At 40.6% G+C, this 25,435-nt stretch overlaps 2 protein-coding genes across 4 annotated transcripts in view; one reads left to right on the top strand and one right to left on the bottom strand.

The window, feature by feature from the left end:
- The window catches only part of LOC136782503 (glutamate receptor ionotropic, kainate 2-like), a 72,576-nt gene extending 66,837 nt beyond the window's left edge, over nt 1-5,739 (top strand). For all 3 annotated transcript variants that reach the window (XM_066741966.1, XM_066741964.1, XM_066741963.1), the window contains one exon: nt 227-5,739. In XM_066741966.1, the coding sequence (XP_066598063.1) occupies nt 227-376 (150 nt within the window). In that variant the 3' untranslated portion in view covers nt 377-5,739. The remainder of the gene's footprint in view (nt 1-226) is intronic.
- Nucleotides 3,781-25,435, bottom strand: part of Sesn (Sestrin) — a 62,484-nt gene continuing 40,829 nt past the window's right edge. Inside the window, exons 6-11 of the mRNA XM_066741962.1 lie at nt 9,903-10,073; nt 7,477-7,659; nt 6,968-7,208; nt 6,566-6,831; nt 6,054-6,428; nt 3,781-5,958 (exon numbers count right to left, since the gene is read on the bottom strand). Of these exons, the coding sequence (XP_066598059.1) occupies nt 5,872-5,958; nt 6,054-6,428; nt 6,566-6,831; nt 6,968-7,208; nt 7,477-7,659; nt 9,903-10,073 (1,323 nt within the window). The 3' untranslated portion in view covers nt 3,781-5,871. The remainder of the gene's footprint in view (nt 5,959-6,053; nt 6,429-6,565; nt 6,832-6,967; nt 7,209-7,476; nt 7,660-9,902; nt 10,074-25,435) is intronic.

Below are 25,435 nucleotides of genomic sequence, written 5' to 3'. Positions count from 1 at the left end.
TCTCAAAAGTTTCAATAATACAATAGTATAAAGGGATAGCAACGCCTCGATTATAAGGCATACGTATTTAGCTATATGTATATGTGCTACTTGATGTTTAAAAGAGTTTTTCGCCCTATGAATAAAAGCAGTCGTCATTTTTATACATATACCTGACAGAGTGCACTGACACGTCGATTGACAAGCAAATCTGACGTAAGTATATACCCTTAATGGTTTCTTGCAGGACGTTCACGATGTGATACAACGAAGCGGGATTGGCGGAATTGGCGGGATCGGCGGGATCGGCGGGATCGGCGTTTCTACGGTAGAAATGCCAGCCCACATTCATATACATCGCCATCGCATCCCGTCTCATGATTACGACGGAAATTGAGAGATATTTGTGTAAAATTTGTCGCCTGTCAAGGAAAAGAAGAGCCTTCGGTGAAAGTACATTCGTCTCGTCATAGAAAGGAAGCCTGTATTTTGAAGATTATAAAAGTTTTATACCATGTTTTACAGACTTAGCGAAAAGAATGTACATATATGATAATACGCAAGCATTCGAAAACGATTGGTATAATCTAAACTATAATAAATGAACGTAAGCGTCATATAATATGGTGACATCTGTACCTTATCGTAGGAGACTAGGTATTTGCAAGGAAACGTATAAAAGTGTTAATCTATCGAAGCCGATGGTCCCGCACAATTTTTCAAGCTCTTCAAATGATTTTAGTGGTTCGTTGTTGTATAATTCATATAAAAAAAATATGAGCTTTTAGAATTTATCAAAGTACTATTTTCCATGCATGTGGAAAACCAATGCGCGCATGCTTAAGGATGCGTGCCGTGTAACGCCCAAGAAGACTAGCCTATCGCATTGCAATCGGGCACAGAACTGAATATATAATATATATATATATATATATATATATATATATATTACGTAATTATTCCGTAAATTATCGTTTCCAGCGCTTAATATTATCACTCAAACGTGTCGTATAGAGAAAGGAATACATTTGATGGGAAAGTAAAAAAGAACCGACCGCGAATAAAGTTGCATCGCGAAACGTATGCAAAACATATTTTACTATTTTTAATGTTGAGAATCCCAATGTAGATTTTTAAAAAATTATTTCAAATGCACAAATTTTAATATCAAAAGGTAGTGCGACATTTTTCATGCCATTTTACGCGATTAAATATGTTCGTAGGGTACGTAAAACTATATAATGTTTCATTAGCTACGACTATTATTATGAGTTGCTGAAAGATTCACAGGAGAAAAAGAGAAGCACGTTTACATTTCTTTAGACTTAGTTTCTTAGCTTGGCCTGCCTTAGATTAACACTGATTACGAATTACTTAATAAAATTATTGTAAATATCACAATAGATATAATTCATGTGAAGGAGCGATTAAGTATTAAGCGCTGAGCGAGTACTGCAACTTGCAACAATAGATGTTTGATGTTACTTCGAGAATGTACGAACGGTAGGTAAATAAAATACAAAAGAACAATATAAATCAATCTCAAGTAATTTTTCACCAAAATTTTTCCTGCTCCTCTTTGGAATAAAAAGAAGTTTGATAAGACAATAGCGTGTTGGCCGGGGTAGAAAATAAAGAAACTTTAACGGCAATTTCTTTTTCAATAGATTTTCTTTTTATATAACATCATTTATTAAGGGATAAAATAAATGACAAATAATAAATCACTTATATGAAACTATAACATTTCTTAGAGTGTTCCTTATTTGTTATGATATAAAAGAAATCACATCACATACGACCCTTCCACTCTAAGTGGAAGCCAGTCGTTCAGCTTCGAATCGTCATAAAAGTAGTGTCGGAATATACATAGATACACAGGTTTTTTATTTTGACGGTAATATTGGAAAATGGCTTAAAGCCAAACGCACGACAGCGGGTCAATGAACTGAGATTAACTCACTTAAACCATGATAGGATTAGCATCTGACCGCGAAGCTTAATCGAATCATCGAGTGCGAGCTTACAGAAAATGTTATTTCAACTATCATCAATCCAGATGGAGATATGACGATTCGAAATGCAACGACAAAACTTGATACTCTTGTTACAATATCATCCATTTGATCCCACGAAGGGTCAAGTCAACTTACTTTTAATTATCACACGACCGTACTTAATGCAGTGATCACAAATAATCAGCTGCTCTTTCATATGCGTGATGACTTTTGGAGGTGAAGTCGAGACGAGAGTGTATTTGTCGAAATTATAACAATTCAACGCTTTCGAAATACTTGTTAGCGTAATCTCTAATAAGCTGTACAGAAAAGGCTAGAAAAGCGCAATTTGATCATTACTTGGATTCTTTCTCAAGAATTTCTAGCTTTAAAAATGCAGCTATTACTTCAAACTTGCGTAAATAGAGTGAACAAGAAATAAATACATATATGTATATAACGCAGTGCTGTCTCGTCCACCTCCTGAATTATAAATTACATATTATATATATATATATATATATATATATATATATATATATCACTTTACACATTGATTCGATTCAATTGCCACATTATGTGCCTGTATTTCGCTTCTGGTACTGTTCCCTGCATCGATATAATAGTAATTAGAAGTTATCCTATCCTCTCAAATGCACTTCTTCTCACCATGTGTCATCATCCACTTTGTCCCCAGCAATTTTTAAAGTACACGGACTTACTATTACAGTGAATTCACTGAGACTATTTCCTAATGTTCACCAAACCTTTTGACAACGTTAAATACAAAAACAATTGTGTCATCTTACAGAAAACTTTGTAACGATGCTTCGCATAAATCCCGCTCATCTCATTTTAGTTTCCTTTTAAAATATGAGATCAACCCATGTATGTGATACAGTGGGCACGACTCGCGCTCTAATAATTTACCAACCTTTTTTAATAAAAAATTTCAGTTGACAGGGCCTCCATGAAATTTCTTTTTACAACACTACAGAAAATATACCATTAACAATTTGACAAAACAAAAAAAAAGACGTTTTTGAAACGACAGAAATTTGATAAATTAGGTATAATTTATAGCTTTTGGATTGAATACGAATGCATCTTATACAATTCTAAACAATCAATGAAGATAAATAAATTAACAAAAACAATTTAGTGTAATACTTTGCACCAGCTGTAACAGCGTTTCAATTTTATATCGGATAGCTGTGACGTTAGCTTAAATGTCAAAGGTATCACTTACATTTTCGGTGCAACGTTGCTGCTCAATAAGAATAAAAAAATATTTATAAACTTCCACAAAAAGAAGGCGATAAAAACTAGAAGAAAATAAGAGAAAGAGAAAAGAGGATGATGAAAGGATATGTTAATTGAAAAATGATAAAATACTATAGCTTGTTTCATAAACTTTGAAAAATAGTAATTACGATTGGTCCTTCAAAGTAGACCAGTTTGGTTCAGCTCTTCAAGCTTTTGTAGCTCTTTCTTTCTTCGTGGTTATAAATATTTTCGCACTAGAAGCAAATAGATGTGAAACGCTCTAATGCAACTGCCCCCAACCTCTCTCTTTCACTCGCTCTCTCTCTCTCTATTTCCCTTTCGTCTTTTGATATGTAGAAACATAGCCTAAGAAAAGTTTCATTTCCAGATATTCGAATGGCTTCGGTGGTGTTTTTCTATTCTTTGATATAACGTACAACGCCAACGAGTCCCTTTTCGTTACATAGAAAAATTACAGACATTAATCATCTGACAGATAGATCGAACATAAGGTTCCAATACATTTTGGCGAACGAAATTTTATTTTTTTTTTTTAAATATATGCATTGATTTTATGAAATTTAAACATTAAATAGATAAGTATGTGCTTTTGTTTACTCGTTAGCGGTATAACGCTCCATGATAAAACGCAAATGCTCCAGATCGTCTTTACGGATTATATGATAATTCGGAGCACATACACTTATTATTATACAATAAAGAGACATTGTAATTACAAACGCTAATGTCTTTAAAGTACAATATAACATTCTCTCTCTTTCCCTCTATCTTCACTTCTTCTCACTAACTTATCTCTTATCCTGAACGTGCGCAGAATTAAGCACGAATATAGGTACGTATTTTTATGCTTTCCTCAAATAAAATCAATGAAAATCAGCTTTCGATTACCGTACTGTTACGACAACGAGCGATCGATTTAGAGAGAAGCTAAAAATTTAATTTAATTTAATTTAATTATAAAATAATAGTCATTGATTTCGCGTTAAAAGAAGCTTAATTCGTTAAAAAGCTCGAACTAATAAATAGTTGATTAAGAAAATGTCGTTGAACGTAATCGTGTAAATTATTTGATTTACGTAAATTTTGAACTATTGTGTTCGCTGGCTGAAAATAAAGTAGCGCATAAAAATGTAAACGGCAGACACGTTTACTGCGCAATTTAAAACTATATGTGTATGAAAGACGATTCTTCCTGTTTGCTGTCACCCGCTTCTACCGGATGCGCCAGCCAAGGACGAGGATCATTGTTACTCGACGACTAAAAACTGACTTGAAAGTAGAATCAAATCGCCTCTCAGTTAATCCGATCGCGCGCTTCATAAATTTAGCAATTTACACGCCGATACAAGAAAGTACCTGCTCTTCTTGAAATTTGCACGGACCATGTATTCTTATCACTAACGAATTTTTTAAGCTACTCTAATGTCTTTTCCTCTTCCTTATTATCGATTTTAATATATTTGTGCAGCCAGAAAATACGACGATAACTCTTGAAGCTATCTCGTTATCGGTTCATTTGATTTTTTAGTGATCCTCAGTTACTCGTTAAAATCTTTGCATGATCAATATACAATAAAATTCAGTAATACACGCTTATTATTTAGATTTTGTTTAAAAAAGAAAAAGCGAACAATCGACCGTCAACGTTACTTAAAAATTGCTTAAATAATTGACTAAGACGATACTAAAGTTGGAGCAGATATAAAATATATAGAATTATATTGAATCTCACCGGACTGATAAAAAGGAAGGTTAAAATCGACAAGCGTTAAATATGAGTAAAAGAAAACAATGTGGACGCTTCGCGAAAACTTTTAACACACGGAAAAGCTCTGATAGATTTGAAATGTTAATGCGAACGAGTATGAAATAACAGCCAACAATGTCAAAGGTAGAAAAATACACAAATGTCTATTTACAAAGCAAGCAATAAAATCCTTCTTCCGTTGCTCATCTCTCTCTTGTCAACGATAATCATTATCTTTCTTTCCGCAAAATTCATGTAGCTGTGCAGTCGCGCATACATACAACAGACCTCATTCACGCCGAAATGCTCCCCAAAATACATCCAGATATACTACTGATACATCCACCATTTACTTTCATGGTCCCTGAGGACTCGGATACGCGCAGCCTGAACCAATGTAATCGAAAAATGGTTAGTTACCACGATTGATAGGTCCAAAGGAAAATATATGGCGCGGTTAAGTTTGGTTGGCACGAATTACTCTGATTTAGGTTTTCGAACCTTCCTCGAAGAAACAGCTCTAGGATTTCAGATGTTCTCTCCCTCTCCCTCTCTCCTCAAGGCTGCTTCCCATACGTTACGATCGTTAGAGGATATAGCCGGCCAATCTCTACCTCCCCGATTTCAATTTGAAAGACAGCTCACGTTGACTGCAAGCACTGCAGTCCAAGTAAAGTCGCATCGGTTTCGGGTCGGTTCGCATGCCGAACGTAAGTGTCGTTCGTTTAACTGCAGATTGCAGAGAAAAGCAGATTTACGCGCAAAACTCGAGTGAGCGCGCTAAGAAAATCGACACTGGCATTGGCTCACTGACTAAGACGCTGCGATCAGCGATAAAGGGGCCACGAAGACACCGCTCGCTTAGGTCATGTACCGCATCACGGCCCTTAAAGCGTACAACAGCTCTGCCTGCATTCGAGCCTCCAAAATCATAAGGTTGACGTGCACCTAAAAATGCCAATTATTCGACAATTAATATGAGCGGGGGCTTGAAAATAGGCAATGATTAAAGTATCGCTTCTGTATAAAGTGTGCAACTCTACCTTCTCGCTATGCTTGAATTCTCTCATGACACGATCGTAATCTCTTTTGGTAACTCGTTCGGGATAGCAGACTGCACTTTTGATGAAGGTCTTGAGACTTCGTTCAAGAAGCTGATTGACCTCATTGTAATCGTAATCATCGTGCCTGATGCCGAACATGCACTGGATGTAGTTCCAGATGGCACGCCGGAAACGCGACGTATCGACTTTATTGTGGGTACCCATGGTGTAGTACGTGAGGTTGTACGCCGTCTTGAATTTGTCGTCGAGAAGATTACCAACATCGTTGTAAAGCCGATTGACGAGGGAATAGCCGTGATCGTCCCAGGAATAATCTTGAACGCGAAACGTTGGTATGTCGTTCAATTGGCCCCGCTATAGAGGAGGGGAGAGGCAGAGAAAAAGAGATGTGAAAAATCAATCATTTAGAAATGTTATTTTCACACACACACGCGCAAGAGAAACAGTTTGCCTCACATTGGACATTATGCACAAAGGAGGTGTTAAAATACCTTGGCGAAGTCTTGATATATGAAGGTGGGGTCATCGATGAAAAGGCCTATATCGGAATCAAGGACCTTGCTGTTTCTCTGCGGCGCGGCAGCCAGCTCGGCTGACTGCGTCTCAACGGTCTCGAATCTTTTCGACAGTTCCTCCTGCGTTATTTGATAGGACTCTGATTTTTCCGACAGCCGTTTCATTCGCTCCATCAATATTTTCACGCCAACCTCCTGTTCGCCGACGATGCTCGGCGACAATGGTGGCGACGGTATGGGTTCTAAAAGAGAAAAACACTCGTTATACAGTGTAGAAAATGTGATAATTTGAAAAATCATCACCCATCGAGCGACTGAGAGAGAGAGAGAGAGAGAGAGAGAGATATCGCGTTGGTCGCGTAGCTGCAGCATGCTTACCAGTCTTTCCGTCGCCATTCGGTATCTTCTTCGGACTATTCGAAAGTTGATCTTTGGCGGGTGGATCGTTATTGCCACTGTCTTGATCGTTCTCCTTGTACCGATGTCCGGAGACGTTGTCCAACTCCTCGTTGATGCCACAAGAGAAAACGAAAGACGACAGGGAGTGGAAATGGGCCAATAGAACTATAGCATGGACGACCTCTGCCAGTGACCAGTTGTCCGCGCCTTTCGTCAATTTCTGAATAAACACGCAGTCCTTGTTACATCAATCCGTTATCTTAACATCATGCTGTTTACGACTGCTAGCCGAGCCGCGTAACTCGTCTCTCGGAGCTAATAATATGTCATGATGGATAGCTGACTTTATCTACTCGCGAGACTTTTTCCTCAGCCTTCTTTTTTTCATACATAAATATTACTCGGATGACGAAAATTAAACGTCTTGCCGCGAAGACTGTTAGAGTTATCGTGATATTTGCGAGAGAGAATCGTTTCTCGAAACTTACCTCTATGTGCGTTTTATTCAACAGCCATGGTCTGTGCGCCAGGATTTTGTTGATTTCGTAAAGATCTTGCAATTTTCCTGGAATCGATCGCAGTCCCTGCAACCACAACGAGTCCCCACCTTGCAGAAGAAACTCTCCCTTTTGTAGGTTTATAAGGTAGCTACACTGATGCCTGCCTGCAGCCTGAAACAATTGAATCTTTTCAATCGATCTAATACACATGTAATATAAGTAATGCCAAACACGATGACGAATAACCCCTCAGGGTTCCCTCCTAGTAAATTCTCTACGATATTGGGCAGTAATGGATCATTTAAAAAAATATTTCTTGTTTTTTTGGCACATTCGCACATCGTCCATTATTGCTTACACTTTTGCCCGATACCCTGGAATAAGCGATCAATATTTTTTTCCTCGCCACCAATGGTTCGTATCGCTGAACAAACATGTCTCTCGCCACTCGAGAATTTTCTGCAACGCGCTAAAATCACATATGCATATACACGAGAAAATATCGCGAAAATGGTAATGATTACGTAAAGTCATTTGAGTGTGACAGACGTGTGCCAAGAGACTCTAGACAATTCGCAAATCGATCGAGCTATCGAGATAAAAAGTGATAAGATTTGAAAAATATGCGAAAACAATCTTACAAGTTCTATTCTCTGTCTGCTAGGTAAATAATATTTCGAAACGAGCAAAGCAACGGCTTGTCTTCAATTACACTCCAGGCGGATTCCAATATTAGATACATCATCAGAGACTTGTAAAGATTATCTTTTAACGACATCTTTGATAATACTCTCCGTACAAGAAAAGCCGTAAATATGTTTTATACTTCCTGAAGATACGTTGAAAAGCATGCGGTTCTGCGATAACCTCGCCTTGAAATTGGCAAAATTTCAAGCTCCGATAGCTCTATTATCAGGAAGGAGCGTACACGCATGCATCTAGCCGTCTAAAATCTGCTTGAACCTGGCGACACGGTTCAAGGACCGACCGGTCTTAATAATACCATCACCTTCCAACGACAATCTGATAATGCCAACTTTAGACGTCTCTAGATAAAATCGTAGAAAAACTACCCACACGCACGCACACGCACTCACACATACATATACAAGAAGAGAAATAATCGCGTTTTTTCTAAGAGTGCCCCTTCTCTCCGGTATCATCAATTACTCTTTTCGCTTGACGCAGCTTGCTCGAAGCAGCTACAAGTTCATTAAACACCTCGTAGAAGATTAGAAACTAATTAGTGTCTATGTAAAAAAAGAAGGTGATACTTGTATTGGCGTACGCGCGCTCGGCATATAGAGAATGTTTACCGTCAGAAAAGCTGTTTTTCAGATATCTTATCGCTTATCGTGACTGGAGTTCCGTCGTCAAACTTTCCCTCCCTCCCTCCACCGGCATTAAAGTCGAAAGAGATAAAGTATTTTTTGGTCGATCAATAATTATTCGCGCGAATTTACGATATTTTGACTTCACCGTAACCTATATATATATATATTGTATATATAAACCTCGGTAAATACCGTCGAAACTTATTCCGTATACACGTATAGCTTGTATATATAGAGCGTAATCGATCATAAATCGATTTCTCATGCTCAACTAATCAGTTTCGACAACTATGCTATGTATACATGTACTATATATAAGCTGTTATTACTTTAAGCAAGACAACGTTCTATCTAAATTTTTGACTATAAAAATTATATACTAAATTCAACGATATCTATAAACATGAATTCTAACCATGTTCATTGATTTGTATATGTATGTAGACGAATCGTGATTTATCTTGGAAAAGATTGGAAGGTATAGCCATGGCAGCTGAATATCGATGTCCATCGATCATTGAACATTTTTGATAGTTGAAATAATATGAAATTAAATGGAGAGAAAGAATAGGAATTCACAAGTGTGATAGACAGGTTAAGTTGTCCTGATTAGGTTTCTCTGGGTGCGTAGGCCTTAACGATACGATAGCGATCACCACAATGTCTTTTAGAAAATAGCCATTACTGTTCTGTTCTATTCTGTCGAGTGAGTGACGCGTTACGAAAGCAACGGCTGCGCGTACTTTCTTATGCGATAACCTTTTGACCGCACGACCCTCAGCACGGGCAATATATTGTACGTACGCTAGCAGCAGGGGAAGATCGAGAAATCAATATGGCAGAGTGCGCTACCAAGTATGAGCTAGGAATCAGCCTCTCATTGGACGACGACGGCCTGCTCGATACTACTCGAGGAAGATGGGCCAAAGAGAGAGAAGAGCATGATCCAAGCTCGCGCCGTGCGCGCTAATATTTCAGGGCCGAGCTTTCTTAGGTCCGTCGAGTCGAGTCGAGTGGTGCAATAATAAAGCCGACACGCTCATGTATCGTTACTCCCGAATGAAATGGGAGGCTGCTTACCATAATGGCAATCAGATGCCTGTAATCGTAGGGAAGCGGCCCGTCACCACGGAGAATGAAGTGTTGCGTCCTTAGAAAATGTTCCAGATAGGTCGGATGCGAGGACATCACTCTGGAAACATGATCCAGCCTGTTGTTCTGCAGGAAAGCATCCATTAACAGCATGTGAGTCTGAAAAAAGAATTAAATTCAAATATTAACCGGCGATATTCAAATAACACGACCCACATTCTAATTATACGGATTTCCATAATCTTATAAATAGATTTGAATTAATTATCCGAATGAATTATTGATATTCTCGGCCCGCGACGCGTAACTAGCCCGCCCAACCGATCATAGCGCCGAGCTTCACGGGCAACTCCACTTTTTCAGATTAGCATTATCGCTGTTTTTTTCCTTTCAAAAATTATTCCTAGCTGATATACAGCGAGTGAATCAGTTTTGTATAATTGAGTCGTGTATGCTCCGAATTGATCGTGGTCTGCTAATAGCTTTATCAAATGGTGTATATACTTCCGCGATGATTAAAAGGCAATACATCGTTAGCCTTATTGTGCAAAAATACAGATCAAACCAATTGAATTAAATCGATTTGAACAAGGAGAACTGCTTCCTAATACCTGCATTGTAAAACTTTTATAATCCCCCCCCCCCCCACCCCCCACACTCGCACCTCTCTAATGGTGCATTAAATTCAAGATCAGTCGTTATTAAAGGCGAGCGAACGAGCGAATGCTAAACGAACAATAGCATTAATGATATTGCGCAAGCCAGATTTGTAAAGTTCGCTAAAAGAGAGAAACCGGGTTTTCAGGGCATCCGAAAGTGATCCGTGCAATCAGGTGTTTACATTGCATCATTCGTTGGCAGAGCTTAACGCCCGATCCCCTTTAACTTTTCACTACAGCTGCTGTGCGCTCGCTTCTTAGCCTCCCTATTCTACGCTCGATATATGGATTACACGTGTAATTAGCTATTTCTCCAGCAGGTGGTTGATTGGACACGCTCGGCAAAAGAGAACTCTCGTCACTCCAATGAACGCATCAATCTGTCAGAAAAAAAGGAAGAGGAAAAAAAATGGAAAAATTGGTCGATGCATGGACATATAATAAGCTCGAGAGAAACAGCTACGTAGGGCCTGAATCCTGAAGGATCAATTTCAGTTAGAATCGAGTTGTAGCGAGTCGAGCAGCTACTACAGTGGTGATGAGGCCATGCAGCGTCGATTTGCTTTTAATCAGCCCGCGGAAGCAGTAAAGAAATCTTTCCGGAAGTCCAGATAAACGTATACGTATTGCGAGGCAGAACGCAACAATTCGAGAACTTTGCTTGCCAAGTTTAATGTAAAAGGAAATATTCCAAAGAGGCAGAATGAATTAATAATATGAGAGCGTTATTATGATACTGTGCATGTATGTACACCGACTGTGGAGTTAGTTTTACGCGGAGACACTCGATACCGCGATTCCACTTTAGAAATGCGTTGATGAATGGCGAAATAGCGGTATAGAAGCAATTAAGGGGGAGCATTTTTTCAGACTCGTATAACGAACGAGGAATAGACTGCGTCAGGCCAGGCGGGAATTGTAAATTGTATAAATACAGCAAATGCAATATGTCGCGGTCGGTTAACGCGCCGCGATCGAAAAGCAAAGCGCTAATATATCTTACGCGATATACCTCGAGCCAGTTTTGCTTGACCTTGTCGCGGGTCAATGACCTGTGCAGAAATCAAGACATTTCACTTGCCGTTGACTTTCGCCGCGCGAAAAGAATATTAATTGTTGATCAAGTGGATAGGCGAGCCGTCTCGTCCCGTCCCGTCCCGTACCGTCGCGCCGGACTAGCGCCCGATCAATCTGCCCTTTGGCGCCGCGTTCACAAAAAAAAAACACCTGTAACGGTAAACACTTCCGTCCTCGATGACAAATCGCAATGTGCAAATCAATATCTAGCAAATGATATATTCCACGTGTAGCAAAAATTTCCATGGTAAGGAGATAAAATAGGAATTATAATAATAATAATTAAAAAATGTTCAAAATCAAACATATTTTTATGGATGATTCTAATCGTGGAAGAAGAACAAGGAGCGTGGAAAAGGGATAGGGACAGAATTAAGTTGGATAAAAAAGAAAAGTTGAGAAAAGTCCTATACTATCGCCGTCCGGGAGGGCAGCTAATTAATGGATATTAAAAATAGTCGACGAGTCAGCTGCGGTACCTTAACTCCTGCGGGCCGCATCAGGAAAATAGCAGAATCGAGAGGAAAATTTTATTTCCTATTCAATGAAATCAAGCAAGTACCAGGATACATCCAACTGACGTTACGTTGACTCATCATCACCTGGTAAGTATAGAAATATTCTTTTACCGTATGTATCATTATTTATTTTATTGGACTCTGAAGGAAATGCCAGGCTTTTGTAACTATAGTATAGGCCTGTGTCATAAATTGTGCAAAATAGCAGCGTACTAATCTTAACTTGGAGTAAACATGTTGATTTCACGTTACGCATTGACGCGTTAATAATGTATGCATATATCATAGTTAAAAAAGTATCGGTAACACGCGAGAAATTCGGGCTTTAGCTCTTCCGATGAGGAGTACAATATTTATGACAAAGCTTTAAAGCCAAACAATTAAATAATAATAATAAATAAGACCGCAAGCCCTTTGTAACTATATATATCAGTGTATAGCGAGGGAAGATGCAAAAGCTCCATGTTTTGCGAAGAAAAAAAAAGAGCTGCAAATTAGAAGCAGGATGAATATGAAAGAGCTTTTCCTTATTCTAATAAGAAGAATAAAATTAGCTTGGATCATTAAGAAGCGCATGGATCGACATAAAGTATAATTCTAGCTGGCAGATAAGACGAAAAGACTTATAGAAACTGTGGAGCTGAAAGCCGTCGATTGCAGTAAGCCTTGTGCCATATTTATCCCATTTATATCACTCCCACGCAGACGATTCTGACAAGTCTCACGCCTCGCTTTCTTTTGTAATTCACGAGAGATATTTAACCCGTGTATACCATCTGATGGAAAAGGTCACGCACTACTATAGTTTTGTCACTCTTAGATTTGATAAACACAATTATTAGAAGCTTCGAAGAGGGAGAGGAGATATTTACAGAATTAATATACACACATTGTGTGTGCGATTGAGCAAAGGCTTGAAAATTTTTATTAATATAAGGAAGAAAGTAAGTGGATAAAATTTCATCGTGCACATTATGGTAGAAGCTCGTCGCTAAAACGTTGCGAAGAAGCAAGAAGAGGAAAATTGATTTGAAGAAGGAATTAAAGTCAGTTGGATCGTACGAGGAAAGTGGCTTAATCTTTACGAGCTTACAAATAAAAGAGTTCCGTTGAGAATGATAGAACTCGACTGTACTATCGTCTTGATAACGGCAAAGTACTCATATTGCATGCATTAGCTCGCGACGTCTGCGCTACACTTTTTGTCGCACAATATTTATCAGGCTGACTCTCGCTCGATCAATCGACCATCCTTTAATTTAATAAAAGAAACGAGTAATAAGCAGCGGAGGGATATGTGTGTATACCTACGCTACACAGCAGTATAGAGCATAAAGAGACGTATATATTTGAAGAGAGAATTATATTATTTTTTCCTCCACTCAAGTACGCGCATGAAACACGAGCCGTCGACTCAATTCGAGCTCCCTAGGAATACACTTTAACGAGATGTTATTATGGAAGCTGGGCGTGCCGCGGTGGTGCTGGTGCTTGGTGCCGGTGTCGCTACCGGTGCCGGTATTGCCGCTTGCTGTACAGCTAGAAGAAGAGTAACGCGAGAGATGGCTGTCTCGGCTGGCTGCTCCATCGAACCACCATTGTCCGGCGAGAGAAGACAAACACGCACGCACACAGTCGAGCGAGAGATCCCACGCACACTGTCATCGCAAAAATCCACATGAACATTTTTCCACGTCTCGTGCCCTACTAATTTCCAAAACTATTATTACCTCAACAAGGACGCCATGTAAGATCCTACTCGACAATAATATTTACATACCTTGTAATACTTTGATCCCACTCTATATACCAAGAAACCCAATTAAAAGACTCAACGATTACAGATACGCGTAGATTAAATTTTAACATTAGTTTTACGGCTAATGGAGGAGACGTTAAATCCACGTTAGCTTTACTCGTGAATGATAAAAATGAGCAACTTTTCGAATAACAAACTCAGTCAGTCCGAACTGTCATCATCTGTATTATGGAACTCATTTACCCAAGGATTGGCCTAAAACAACAACTTCGTTAACAACTGTTAAGCGCTATTTCAGACTCGTTCCTCGAGTATGTACGAGTTTAAGCTTATTGTGAAAATGACATTCTTTTTTCCACGTGTACAAAAAAGAAATGTTAATTTAACTTTATTTAATTGAGCATAATTATTAGAGTAGATTGACGAGTTATATTTATGTGTGTGTGTGTGTGTGTGTGTGTGTGTGGAGAAAGAGAGAGATGTGCACGGAGAAAGAAACTAATCGGCTTCGTGATTGGATAAGCATAACGTTAGCACAGTCAGCGACCTATATATATATGTTAAAGACGTGCTATACTAATTAAAGATGAGCGTTCAAGGGTACTCTTCTACTTTGGTCCAGTTGTTCGCACTGCTCGATAGCTTCGCTCCAAACAGAATGAAAACATAGCGCGCGTGCTCAGGCAGCAACACGTGGGGGGGGGGGGGGGGGGGGGGGGGCGTGCAACGGGAAAGAAGAATACACGAGGAAACCAAGACGGACAAATAATCTGAGGAAAGATGAGAGAAGGAAGGAAGGAAGGATGGCAACGCGGAGGGGGGGGGGGGATATATAGCAGCCCCCGCGTAGTACATATAATGGAGAAGAGTAGGGATATTTGTGTGTGTTTGTGTGTATGAGGGGGGGGGGGGAGATCTCGGCGAGAACAAAGAAACGCGAGCGAGTTCGATGCTCCTTCTCTTATCGAAGTATGGCACTGCTATATAATCGACTCTAGGACGCGGGCAGCAGGCATGCAGGAAGAGAAGAGTCGATCGTGATCGATCGTGTAAGGGCAGTGACGCGTCATTCTATCGATTTGTTGTGCTAGATGTGTGATATCGAAACTCTTGACTCCTTTTGGCTTGCGACGTCCTTCTTACCACGCTCCTCCACGTCTTTTCTTCGTCTATTATCCCCCCACTCTCTGTATCGATATCCCATCGAAAGCTCCTTATTCTCTCGTATCCCGCGTTTTCAACGAAATATGCACAAACTCCTATAAAATCCTCCATTTCCCTCTTCAAGCCCAAATTCAAATCTAACCTCTTTGCAGAGAGAGAAATGAGTGTCGTATAGGAATCCTTCGGAAAAAATGGCGGTTTGGAGAAAAACAACGCTATAAAGAATAACTCTGTTGATCAGTGCAGGACGAAGAAAAAGATAGATACGGGGCAGCGAGAGAGCTCCACACCAGTTTGCTAACGAGTTTGGTCGTGAAGAGTCTGGTGGAGATTTCGCAGTGTCTCCCACATAGAATAGGAGTCGATAGAACTGATAAAAGAGTGAGAGTAAAGCTTCCACCGCAACATTGCGAGCTTAGCGGGCGAATCGTGACAATGACCAGGGGCCTTTAAAACTACCGAATATATAAAGGCAAAAAAGCAGGCATATATAAATAATGTATTGGAAAGTTTGATTCATGAGCCTTGAAAAAATGTCTTTTCGAGTGTGGGGATGTTTCATCGGAGAGGTGTGCCCGATTAAACAAGGACTTACGACCATTTATTCTGAGATTTTAACGATCGGAGCAAAAAAGGAGGCGCGAGTTGAGCGAGAACCTGCAATCCTGTGTAAAGGCGAAGGCGGCCTATGACCGAGCGTAAACAACATTGGAAACCAGAACCCAGATCTCAAAAACCGGTTTGCTGGTTGGAAAACAATTTTACGATCTCGGGAAGCCTGATTCATGGGCGGGGAGAGGTAGTTTGCAAGACGAGGACGAAAAACAACTGTAAAGAAGATAAAACAGGGACAGACGGATTGATAATGACAGACGAAGATGAAAGCAACGGTAAGCAGGATAAAAGTAGGACAGGCAGATTCGATAATATGCTTACTGTGCTTCTTTGCCTTCTCCTCTCTTTTCTGCCTCGCTCGCAGTCTCTCTTTCTCCTACGTTATATGCAATCCCAGTCGAGAGTCTCTCCGCCTTGGAGAGAAAAATTCACCGAGGAGATATGAAAACCTCTGTATACACACACAAACACACATATATATTAATGCTGCATTCATTGACAAACACAAAGCGCAGGCGTTCTCGATTCCGTATCTCCTTCATTTGGCACTTGAGAAATACATGAACAACTTAAAAGAGGGTAATCTTTGCGTGAAAGCCCATTATGACAGGAAGAAAGAGAGAGAGAGAGAGAGAAAGACTATGCGTACATACATATAGAGCCATTAAAAGAAACCAATTTATGACAATTGCTTTTGGCGCAATTGACTTCCGGATACTCCGAGGCTAATGGACATTGAGTAGCCGTTCATTTTATGGATTTCTACCCTAAAATGTTACTGCACGTTCGCATGGATAAATCAGATTTTATGCGCCCAATAACAATGGAAAGAAGTATAAGAACATCGTAAAGTTTTATGAGGCGCATGAAAGGGACGAGCTGGGACGAACCAGAGGTTTAACAGCGGTATTTAGACGAAACGTTGCAAGTTGAGGGTGATGGCATAAGATGTTAGAAAATTAGCCGAAAGACTTTTTGCTGATGAAATAGCAGCAGCAGCAGCAGCATCATCAGCAGAAGCCAAGCAAGCCCGGGCCTCTCGGGTGAGAAAGCGAGAAGGCACGACCCAAGAGAATACATCTCTCCTCTCTTCTCCTCTTATCCAAGAAAGCCACTGTCCCCCTTGGATCCCTCGCCACCGCTTCCCGACTCGAGCAGATTAGAATTGAAGCACGACCTGCACGTGACAGGTCTCTTTTAATCTTAAGCTTTCATAAGACTGTCCTCGTCGATACTATCCTACCGAAGCATGCATCTTTAATGCTACCGCTACCGAAATACGTGCTCCGAATAATAAAAACAACATTAATTTAAGAGCAATTTATGCTTTCATAAAACGCAATATTTTACCACTTCTGGTGAATATGGACAAAGCGATTAAATATTTTTTACAATTGTATTTTCAAGCACCGAACAGACCAAATGTCTACTAATAGCTGAAAACAACAACGCTGGTTAAAGGTTAAACACTGAAAATCCCTGTACATCAATCACACTTGACAAAGTTGTTCTCTTCTTTTACTGTGTATATATATATATATATATATATTGTACCTTTGTAACGTATATCGAAACAACGATACAATCTATCTTTTAGAGTAAGTTTTTTCAATGAAAAATCATGACTATATTTATAATAATGACGAAGGTAAGAAAGGCGTAAGCAGCAGGATCCGAAATCAATGACCGAACGTGCGATAGAGGCTTCGCTATAATTTAAATGACGTAGCATTACTCATGCCAGTTCCATTGGACTGAACGAAAGCGTGATTCAAGATTCGATCGAGTTAAAATGGACTGTGACTTTGTCACGTGTACCCTCCTTAAGACAACGAGCGAAGGAAGCGATAGGTCGGTTTACGGTACTTAATCATATACACTAATTTAAAGCACAGATTTAGGCAAATAATGTCTGTGAATTAATGCGTCGTTAATCATTCCCTCATCGGCTCAACGTTCATTTGAATAATTCAAACGGAATGTATGAATAAAGTATATTAATTGAGAAAACTCTAGTTTAGTTGTAATAAGTAAAGCAAGAATATAACGGTCGTATACGATTATTGATATCAATGCGCTATCCATGCATATATTTCTCGCGAATTAATTTAATAAAATAATAGAACGATAGAGCGAGGATCCTTCATGAAGCGTTACGCACGACATCGCTCCATCTCTATCAGCATATACTGCAAGGTCAAATTGTTTGGGCTCCGCCGGGTCTTGAATCTCATCACGGTTAAAGCTTAATATGCGTGCGCGTTGAAGAAAAAAGCAATTGCGATTAGGAAAAGCTAATCACCGAATAAAATTGCCAGCAGCACAATTACCCATTAATAAAGTCATATTGAATTCAACGAAAGCTATAACCCTTGATAATCTTACGACCATTCTTATATGCCAAACACAATGAAGCGCGAGTCCACACTTTTGATTTAACACTATAATTCTACTCAATTAAAATTTAACTTTGAATAGACGCAGTAGCACATGTATATTTACTAGTAATTCTATATTTTTCATTAAAATAGAGAGGAGAGTTTGTATCGCGGAGAAAAATTTGCGGTGTAACCGAAGGAGTAGTACGCGCTTATTTTCTTTGTCTCTTTTTCAAGAAAGCACGTATACGAGCCGGTAAAATACAAGGTCTAACGAAAAATGTGTCCAGAGCAATGACAAATATCGTGCTGCAAAAATTACATAAAGAAGAAGAAAACAAGTTGGTTCGAATGGCACGACCAATGAAAAGCAGCAAACTATCTTTACTACTACAGCAAGAAAACATGTTGCTTCTATTTTCACTGGCGTATCCTTTGCTATTGAAAAAGTGATAGATAAGATTTCTTGTTCTTTGTGCAGAAGAAAGATAGGATTGGTAATGTAATAAGCACGATAAGAATTCTGGCTCGAGCTCTAAGAATGAGCAACGAAGCTGTGCGCCAGTGCTAATAAAGTGTACGATTATTCTACAATGTGGTTATAATCCTATTGCTTTTCCAAGCCCGACTCGACGAAATAATATACATGCTCCATGTGCACATGGAGACTTATCCTGTAGGAGTGTTTACTGGATTGCCGGAGAGAGCAGCTGAGAGAGGAGAGAGTCGCGGGCTGGAGGGGTAAAGCGGGGGGAGGAAAGGTCAGAGCGGGAGTAAGACCAAGACTAGCATGGAGAGGCGAGCCGGCATTCGATAAACCTTATTACGGTGCGGCAAAGTAACAATGGACGTAGTTGGCACGAGTGCTCCGTATTGACTAAGATATACCTATATATTCACGAAATGATCCACGCATATTTCGAGAGAGGGCGGAGGGAGAAAAACAAGGGGAAAACTTACTTCGTTTCCAATTTGACCCATGCTGACGGCACCACTACACTCCCCGATAAAATCCGCCTCCGGATGAGACTGCTTCTCGTTGGCCACAGGAATTTTGGATGCTCTTTTTAAATACACTTGCTTATTCTATGTATATCCTATAAAACTCTGACGATTGATCTATACACGTAACGATCGATAGGTTGGTGTCAATTATAGGAGCGTCGTCGTATACTCGAGGGATGATACACCTTTCCAATCGTTGCTAGATTCGCCTATACGCGTTAAAATCGTATATCACCGGTCTTTTATAACAGATGCCTTTCTTTTGGGACGATACGTCCGAAACTTGTCACTTTTAAGAAATATCAACGATAAATTACCAGTCATAATATATCACAGACGGATCTCCCCTATGCTCTTCTTTTATTATCTCTTCCGTATTCTACGAAATCCTCTTGGAGCGCCGCGTACTCTTTGTCAAATGGTTAAAGATAGCAGTAGCGATAAACTCGGAGCAACCAAGTGATCGGTGCTAGAACGTCGAGGTAGAAATAAGAGGAAGGACACAAGAGCGTGGTTGCACTGATCATCACGTAGCCCGTGCGGATCGGTGCCGTTCGACGGTCCAACCAGAAAGAAAGCCGACTGCTAACTGACTGACGGCACTCTCGGCAGTTCGGCACTAGACGAACCGAGTCGAGTCGAGTCGAGTCGAGTCAAGTCGACTGACGGCGCTCGGCGATTAAGGCGTGTGTGTGTACGGCGCGACGTCCGCACTGCACTACGACGACACTGCTTGCTTATTAGTTAAGCGACTAGCGCTCTATAGCGGCCTTAATGCTTTACGGCTTGCTGGCGGAACGGTTCGCGCGAGCACAAGTCGAGCAACAACGCGCTGGCGACACGGACGGAGCCAGCCGCCAGGCGCCCAGCCAGCCAGCGGAGCCAGCCTAGTCAAGTTGGTCAACGAGCGAGCGCGCCCAACTCGCGCGACGGAAGGGAAAGGAGGGTTCTTTCGCGCGCGCCAGTCGAGCCGAGTCTTCTACTCTTCCTGTCCTCCTGTCCTGTCCTGCCTAGACGAAGGAACGATCATCTGGTCGGCTTACGGGCTACGGCTACTCGCAGAGAGACCGCAGTGCTCGCGCGTTTCGTGGAGGGAGAGAGAAAACTGGTGGGGGAATTCGCAGCTTGTGACAGTCGACACTCACATCTAGGGCCGTACATATTCACCAAGACACCTGGTCCTATGCAGCTGATCGATACTTTCACAAATATCTTCACTCCTTATCGCTCCAAAAATTCATAATAGTCGCCATTATCAGTCACTCGCGTAACTCGTTGTTATCGTTGCGGCTCGTAGATATCTTTTGCTCCGTGAATCCTTCAACGGGCTTGGATTTTTACACGACTCCCTTTAATCGAGAGCCTCGGCTGCTTCTTATGGAGTTTCAGTCAAATGTGACAGAGAAAAGAAAATGCTTGGGACAAAGTGCGAAAAGACAAGGCCGCGCGAGCAAGAGAGATATAGGTTAATAGATTTAAAGGTGTAGAGTGCGTTGGGTAGTCGGTGGACGTTGGGGAGAAGGAGGAGGAGGTAAGGCGGATGGAGGAGCGCTACGTGCGCTGCGCGCTCTACGGCGGCACCATGGTCGGTTGGTTCGATCAGCTGATCCCCTAGCAACAAACCTACTAACCGTTCGAAACGCGTCGCTCCACGATTCAGCCGGCGCTCTGTGCTTTATGCCATATAGTTATACGTGCCTGCCTCGGCCTCAGACCTCAGTGCCACGACACATAAAGTACCGGCTGAGAAGTACGTTAAACTTATACCGGTCGGCTTTTCCTTCACTCGCACCAACCACCCCTGCAAGAATGATCTACTTGCACTTTTATGCGATTTTAGACAGATCCCAGCTAGGAGAAAACTGTAATGCGTCCAGCGTATGACAAATTTGCAGCGTTTCAGCCCTCTAATGCGAGATTCGATCGTTCCTCAAACGCGACGCATCGCAAATGGACACCAAGGACAGGAGAGCAAGCTGCATTCGCGGTTAAAAATATCCCGAACCGGCTCTCTGTGGAGTTACTCGCAGAAACTCAAGTAAGAAGTGTCTTACGGTTCCGATAAATAACCTCTATCTTTTTTTATACTCTAATTCATGCTACCTACTATTTTTTACCACTTTCCTATATAGGAAATGTAATAAGTATAGGAGAGAACAAAAAAAAACTTGGAAATAACTGTTACCCGTACAACCTTTATGACGGACGGTAAGTAAGAGAATTTATATATACCACCCTCCCTAATAAGGGGGAATGAAAATTGTGCGAGCAAAGGAAGTTTCATTCCTTTGTCTCTCTGGAATGGCTGGTGAAATGGATATTCTGCAGCCTACGAGGAATGGTGCTACTTAATGTCCGGAAGCCATTTAATTCCTTTACTTTTCCGTGTATTACAAAACACATCGAAAGCAGTAGGGATTTAAAACCTTTCCGAAACAAAGAAACTCATATGATATATATACATCACCAACTTTCTGCTTCAAATATGCCTACAGCGCCTGCAGTTTTGTTGATAAAACAATTAGAATTCATTGAGGTTAATCAAAATAAAACTTGTCCGTTGCTCGATTCAACCAAATTTTTTTTATTACGTATGCCTTCGTCGAGAGACTCAATGTGCTACGTGATGCGAGAAAAATGATGACCCAGTTAAGAGGAGCACGTATAGAGCTTGGGCTGAAATTGAAAATAAGGCCTAGCCCTCTGTAAGTTGGCTATAGCTCTGCGATACAGGGATATGAAAATTTCTCATGGATAGCTTACTGGTTGCAATGGCAATAAAATTGAGAGAGAGAGAGAGAGAGAGAGCCCCCCCCCCCTCCGGGTACGATGATTTTTTCACGCAAGCAAATGTCAAGAGTACCTAGATACGTCTTCGGATGTGACTCAATATATATCGAAAGAAGCGAGGGCGTCACCATGTCAGGCTTTCTATTATCTTTGGTATTCTCGAGCGTTCGCAACTCTTGACCGAGGTTAGTGTTGGAGGTGCAAAGGGTCAACGCTCGGAAAGGAGACTCTTATCGTTACTGCAGCATTACATATGCGTTACAATGGATCCTGTCCTTTGTAATCACCACTCGGCGCAATTTTCAAATTAATCAACTATACAGGGTGTTTCACGTAAGGCGCCCCAGCTCGAAAAGAGGACTTAGAGCGCATGGTAGGGGCAAATGCATCTTATTGGCCGCGGTTAGAGAGAGAGTAAGAGAAAGAGGATAAGAGTTGACCAAAGATGACTGATGTGAGCGGGGAAGGGAGGGGCAGCGATACGCTAGACGTATCGTCTAGTAAAGGATAGCTCTATCCTTCTCCACGTTAATCCTTCTCTCTCCCTCCGCGGCCAATTAGATGCATCTGCCCCCACCATGCCCTCTGAGTCCTCATTTCGAGCTGGGGCGCCTTACGTGAAACACCCTGCGATGTTTTGTACGAAGAAGAAAATTGATTGGCCAACGAGAGTAGTGACCGGGCCCTCCGTGCACCTTAAGCGCATATTTTCTCCATCACGTGACAATATTATTAAGGTTTTTATCGGATATAGTGGAAAATGCGCGCGCGCCACGCGGCTTATTGTTCGAGCCAATCTATTAAGCTTCCTTTAGCGTTCATTGCGGAATACCTTATCCTTAATACGGCAAGCACTATTCCATATTCGATGGAATGAAAAGCAAACTGGAAGCCTTGAGCAGAATTTCCGAACGAAGCAGCAGACTCGGCTTGCACACCGCATATCGGAGAAAACTACTTGAACTTCATGACACGAAATCATCCACGCGACTTACAAGACAATTAATCTTAATCTTTATCTTGATGCTAATCGTTTGGAAGCCATATACGCGAATGAAGAAAATGGCAAATTACAAAGCCAACCATGCGTCATGCAATGGTGGAATAACAAGGTGTTGACAAAAACATTTCTAACGATTTTTTATTAATGCTTCAGCAAGTGTTATTATTTCGCTCTTATCAAATCCCTTTAACGTCATACCGCGATCTCGGATCTGTATAATAACAGCCTCGAATGAATAATCAAACTATCAAACTTTGCAATAATAAAATATTTGTCAATTAAGCCTATTGTTCCTTATTCAGCTATATAGGCCTTGTGTATTTATTGTCGCCGCGGTAAACTCTTTAAGAGACTTTCATTTGAATTTATGAGAGAACGGATGAATCACCATACGCAACAAAATATGTGCTCGCTGATAAGAAGAGGAGAATGTTCGTTTTCCACGCATATACCTATAAAGAGGGTCACGGATTTGCCTTGGTATAATTCGAGTTATTTTCACCTATATATCTATATACTAATACAAAATGTCGACGATCGCGAAGGTTCGCGAAGATGTGAGAGTATAAGCGGTGAAATGATAGTTGCACGTACTGATGACATGCCATTCCCCGTGATAGGTATAGTCATAAAATAATACCGCAAATCTAGCAGTCGAGGCAACTCCCCTCCCCATATACCATGCCTCTAGAAAATACATAGGAAAAATATCACACCAAAACAGAGAGTGATTTAGCAATATTATCATTCTTACCATATACAATTGATTTTCATTTTAATCGTTGCATGGTAATGCACGCATATATAGATATTTCGTATTCTCTACACGCGCGCGCGCTACATTAACTAGCATCTTTGATTTCTTATATTATTTCCTTCTGATTTTTGAAACTTTGCCAAAAATGTACACGTACACAACACGCTATTTTGGAGTCACCTATATAAAGAATGCTTATTTTTAAACCGATGGATTCCACTTTTTAGAGTTTAAATTCCTTTTTATGTTATTATTAAAGGATCTTTAAAGGTTTGCCTAAGATTGATCTCGCGGCCGGTTCTCGATGAAAGATGGCTTTTTCATATACAGCGTTCGACTCGTCAAGAGAAATAAAGACTCGCGCTGTGGGGATAAAGTGTAGCAATAATAAGAGTCGCTAGAAAAGGACGTATATATACGGTACTTTTTGCTATATATCTAAGAGAGACAGGCGCACCAGACGTGTGTCACGTAACATTCGGTAGTCGGCTGCGTGTATATCGGAGCTGTCAATTATTTTTGACAACTATCGTTCGTGATGGGTCATGACGGAATTATAAAAGTTGTTTGAGAAAATTACAAGTGTATAGCCAAGTACATTCAGGTTTATCCATGTAATTGTATATTGATTTAGTTTAACTCTGCTAAAAGTATAATAATTATAAAAAGTGTTCTTCATCCGGTATAATATCGCACTGGTACAACTGGACAAGAAATCTTTGTTTGCTTTGTCCCATCGAACCGATGATTTATCATGGCACATAATAGAAGAAAGAAAGGAAAGTAATGACGCCAGTCCAACGCAGATCAGTAATAACCGAGCGAAATAAATATAGGGTAAGGGCGGCTGGGAAGAAAATGAATTACGTGAAAGCGCCACGACTGGCAGAATTCACGCTGCTCATCCTATACCAATCGTATCCGATGTAAGTGTGCAGCTCTTGCAACAATTGCCGCTCTATGAATTTCTCAAAGGAAATAAGTTACGCAAAAGAGGATCCTATATAGATCCTGCGACCGCCGCGCCGTTCCTTGGTCTATCGAAGCCCTCGCCTATATTATAAGCAATATTGCTCACGCCGGTTATTCGTTCAATGGCTATAACGAGGGAATGACACCAAGCGATAATCGCCAATCGGTGCATACGTTCTCCAATATGATACGTCGTTAAAAAGGACTTGCCGAGCACGTATGTACGTAGCATACATGCACTATTTCTGCATGTAAAATATATCACTGGATTGGAATCAATGGGGAGTATTGGATGAAACGTCGATATAAATATTTCTGCTTCGTATTGCGTACCGAAATCCCGAGGACGAAAGGTCAGAAACAAAATTTACTCGCAGGACTCAGTTTTAGTATATCATAAAATGTTCCTTGATTACAAAGATGATACTAGTTTACCCTTGAATGGAGCAGCCAAGGGCGACAAAGGTCACTTTAAATTTTTTGAACACGAGCCCCCCTGTAGTTTTTATTACATATTCGTGCAGTTGATCTTTTTTTTGAGAGCTTTCCAAAGCACTATACGAATGTACCTACCATTTGATCCGTCGTCAGGCTTCTGCGACACTCTTGGCATATTTTAAAGAAAAATGCTCGTTCGAGCGATTGAAATATTTGAGATAATTGCTGTATGCGCTCGCCAAGTCCCTTTCAACGATATATCGCCTACATCTATGATTATAACCTTATGTCATTGCCTTTTAAAATTTATATGTATAGCACATCGAGAATCGCCGTTTCACTATAAGAATGAGGATTCTCGATCGAAAATAAGTGTCGCTATGTAA

Source organism: Prorops nasuta, unplaced genomic scaffold, assembly GCF_024137725.1.
Source record: "Prorops nasuta isolate Cenicafe-Biocafe unplaced genomic scaffold, Cenicafe_Pnas_1.2 PNAS00027, whole genome shotgun sequence".
NCBI classification, from domain to species: Eukaryota; Metazoa; Arthropoda; class Insecta; order Hymenoptera; family Bethylidae; genus Prorops; species Prorops nasuta.
This window is presented reverse-complemented; position numbering and strand designations above follow the sequence as displayed.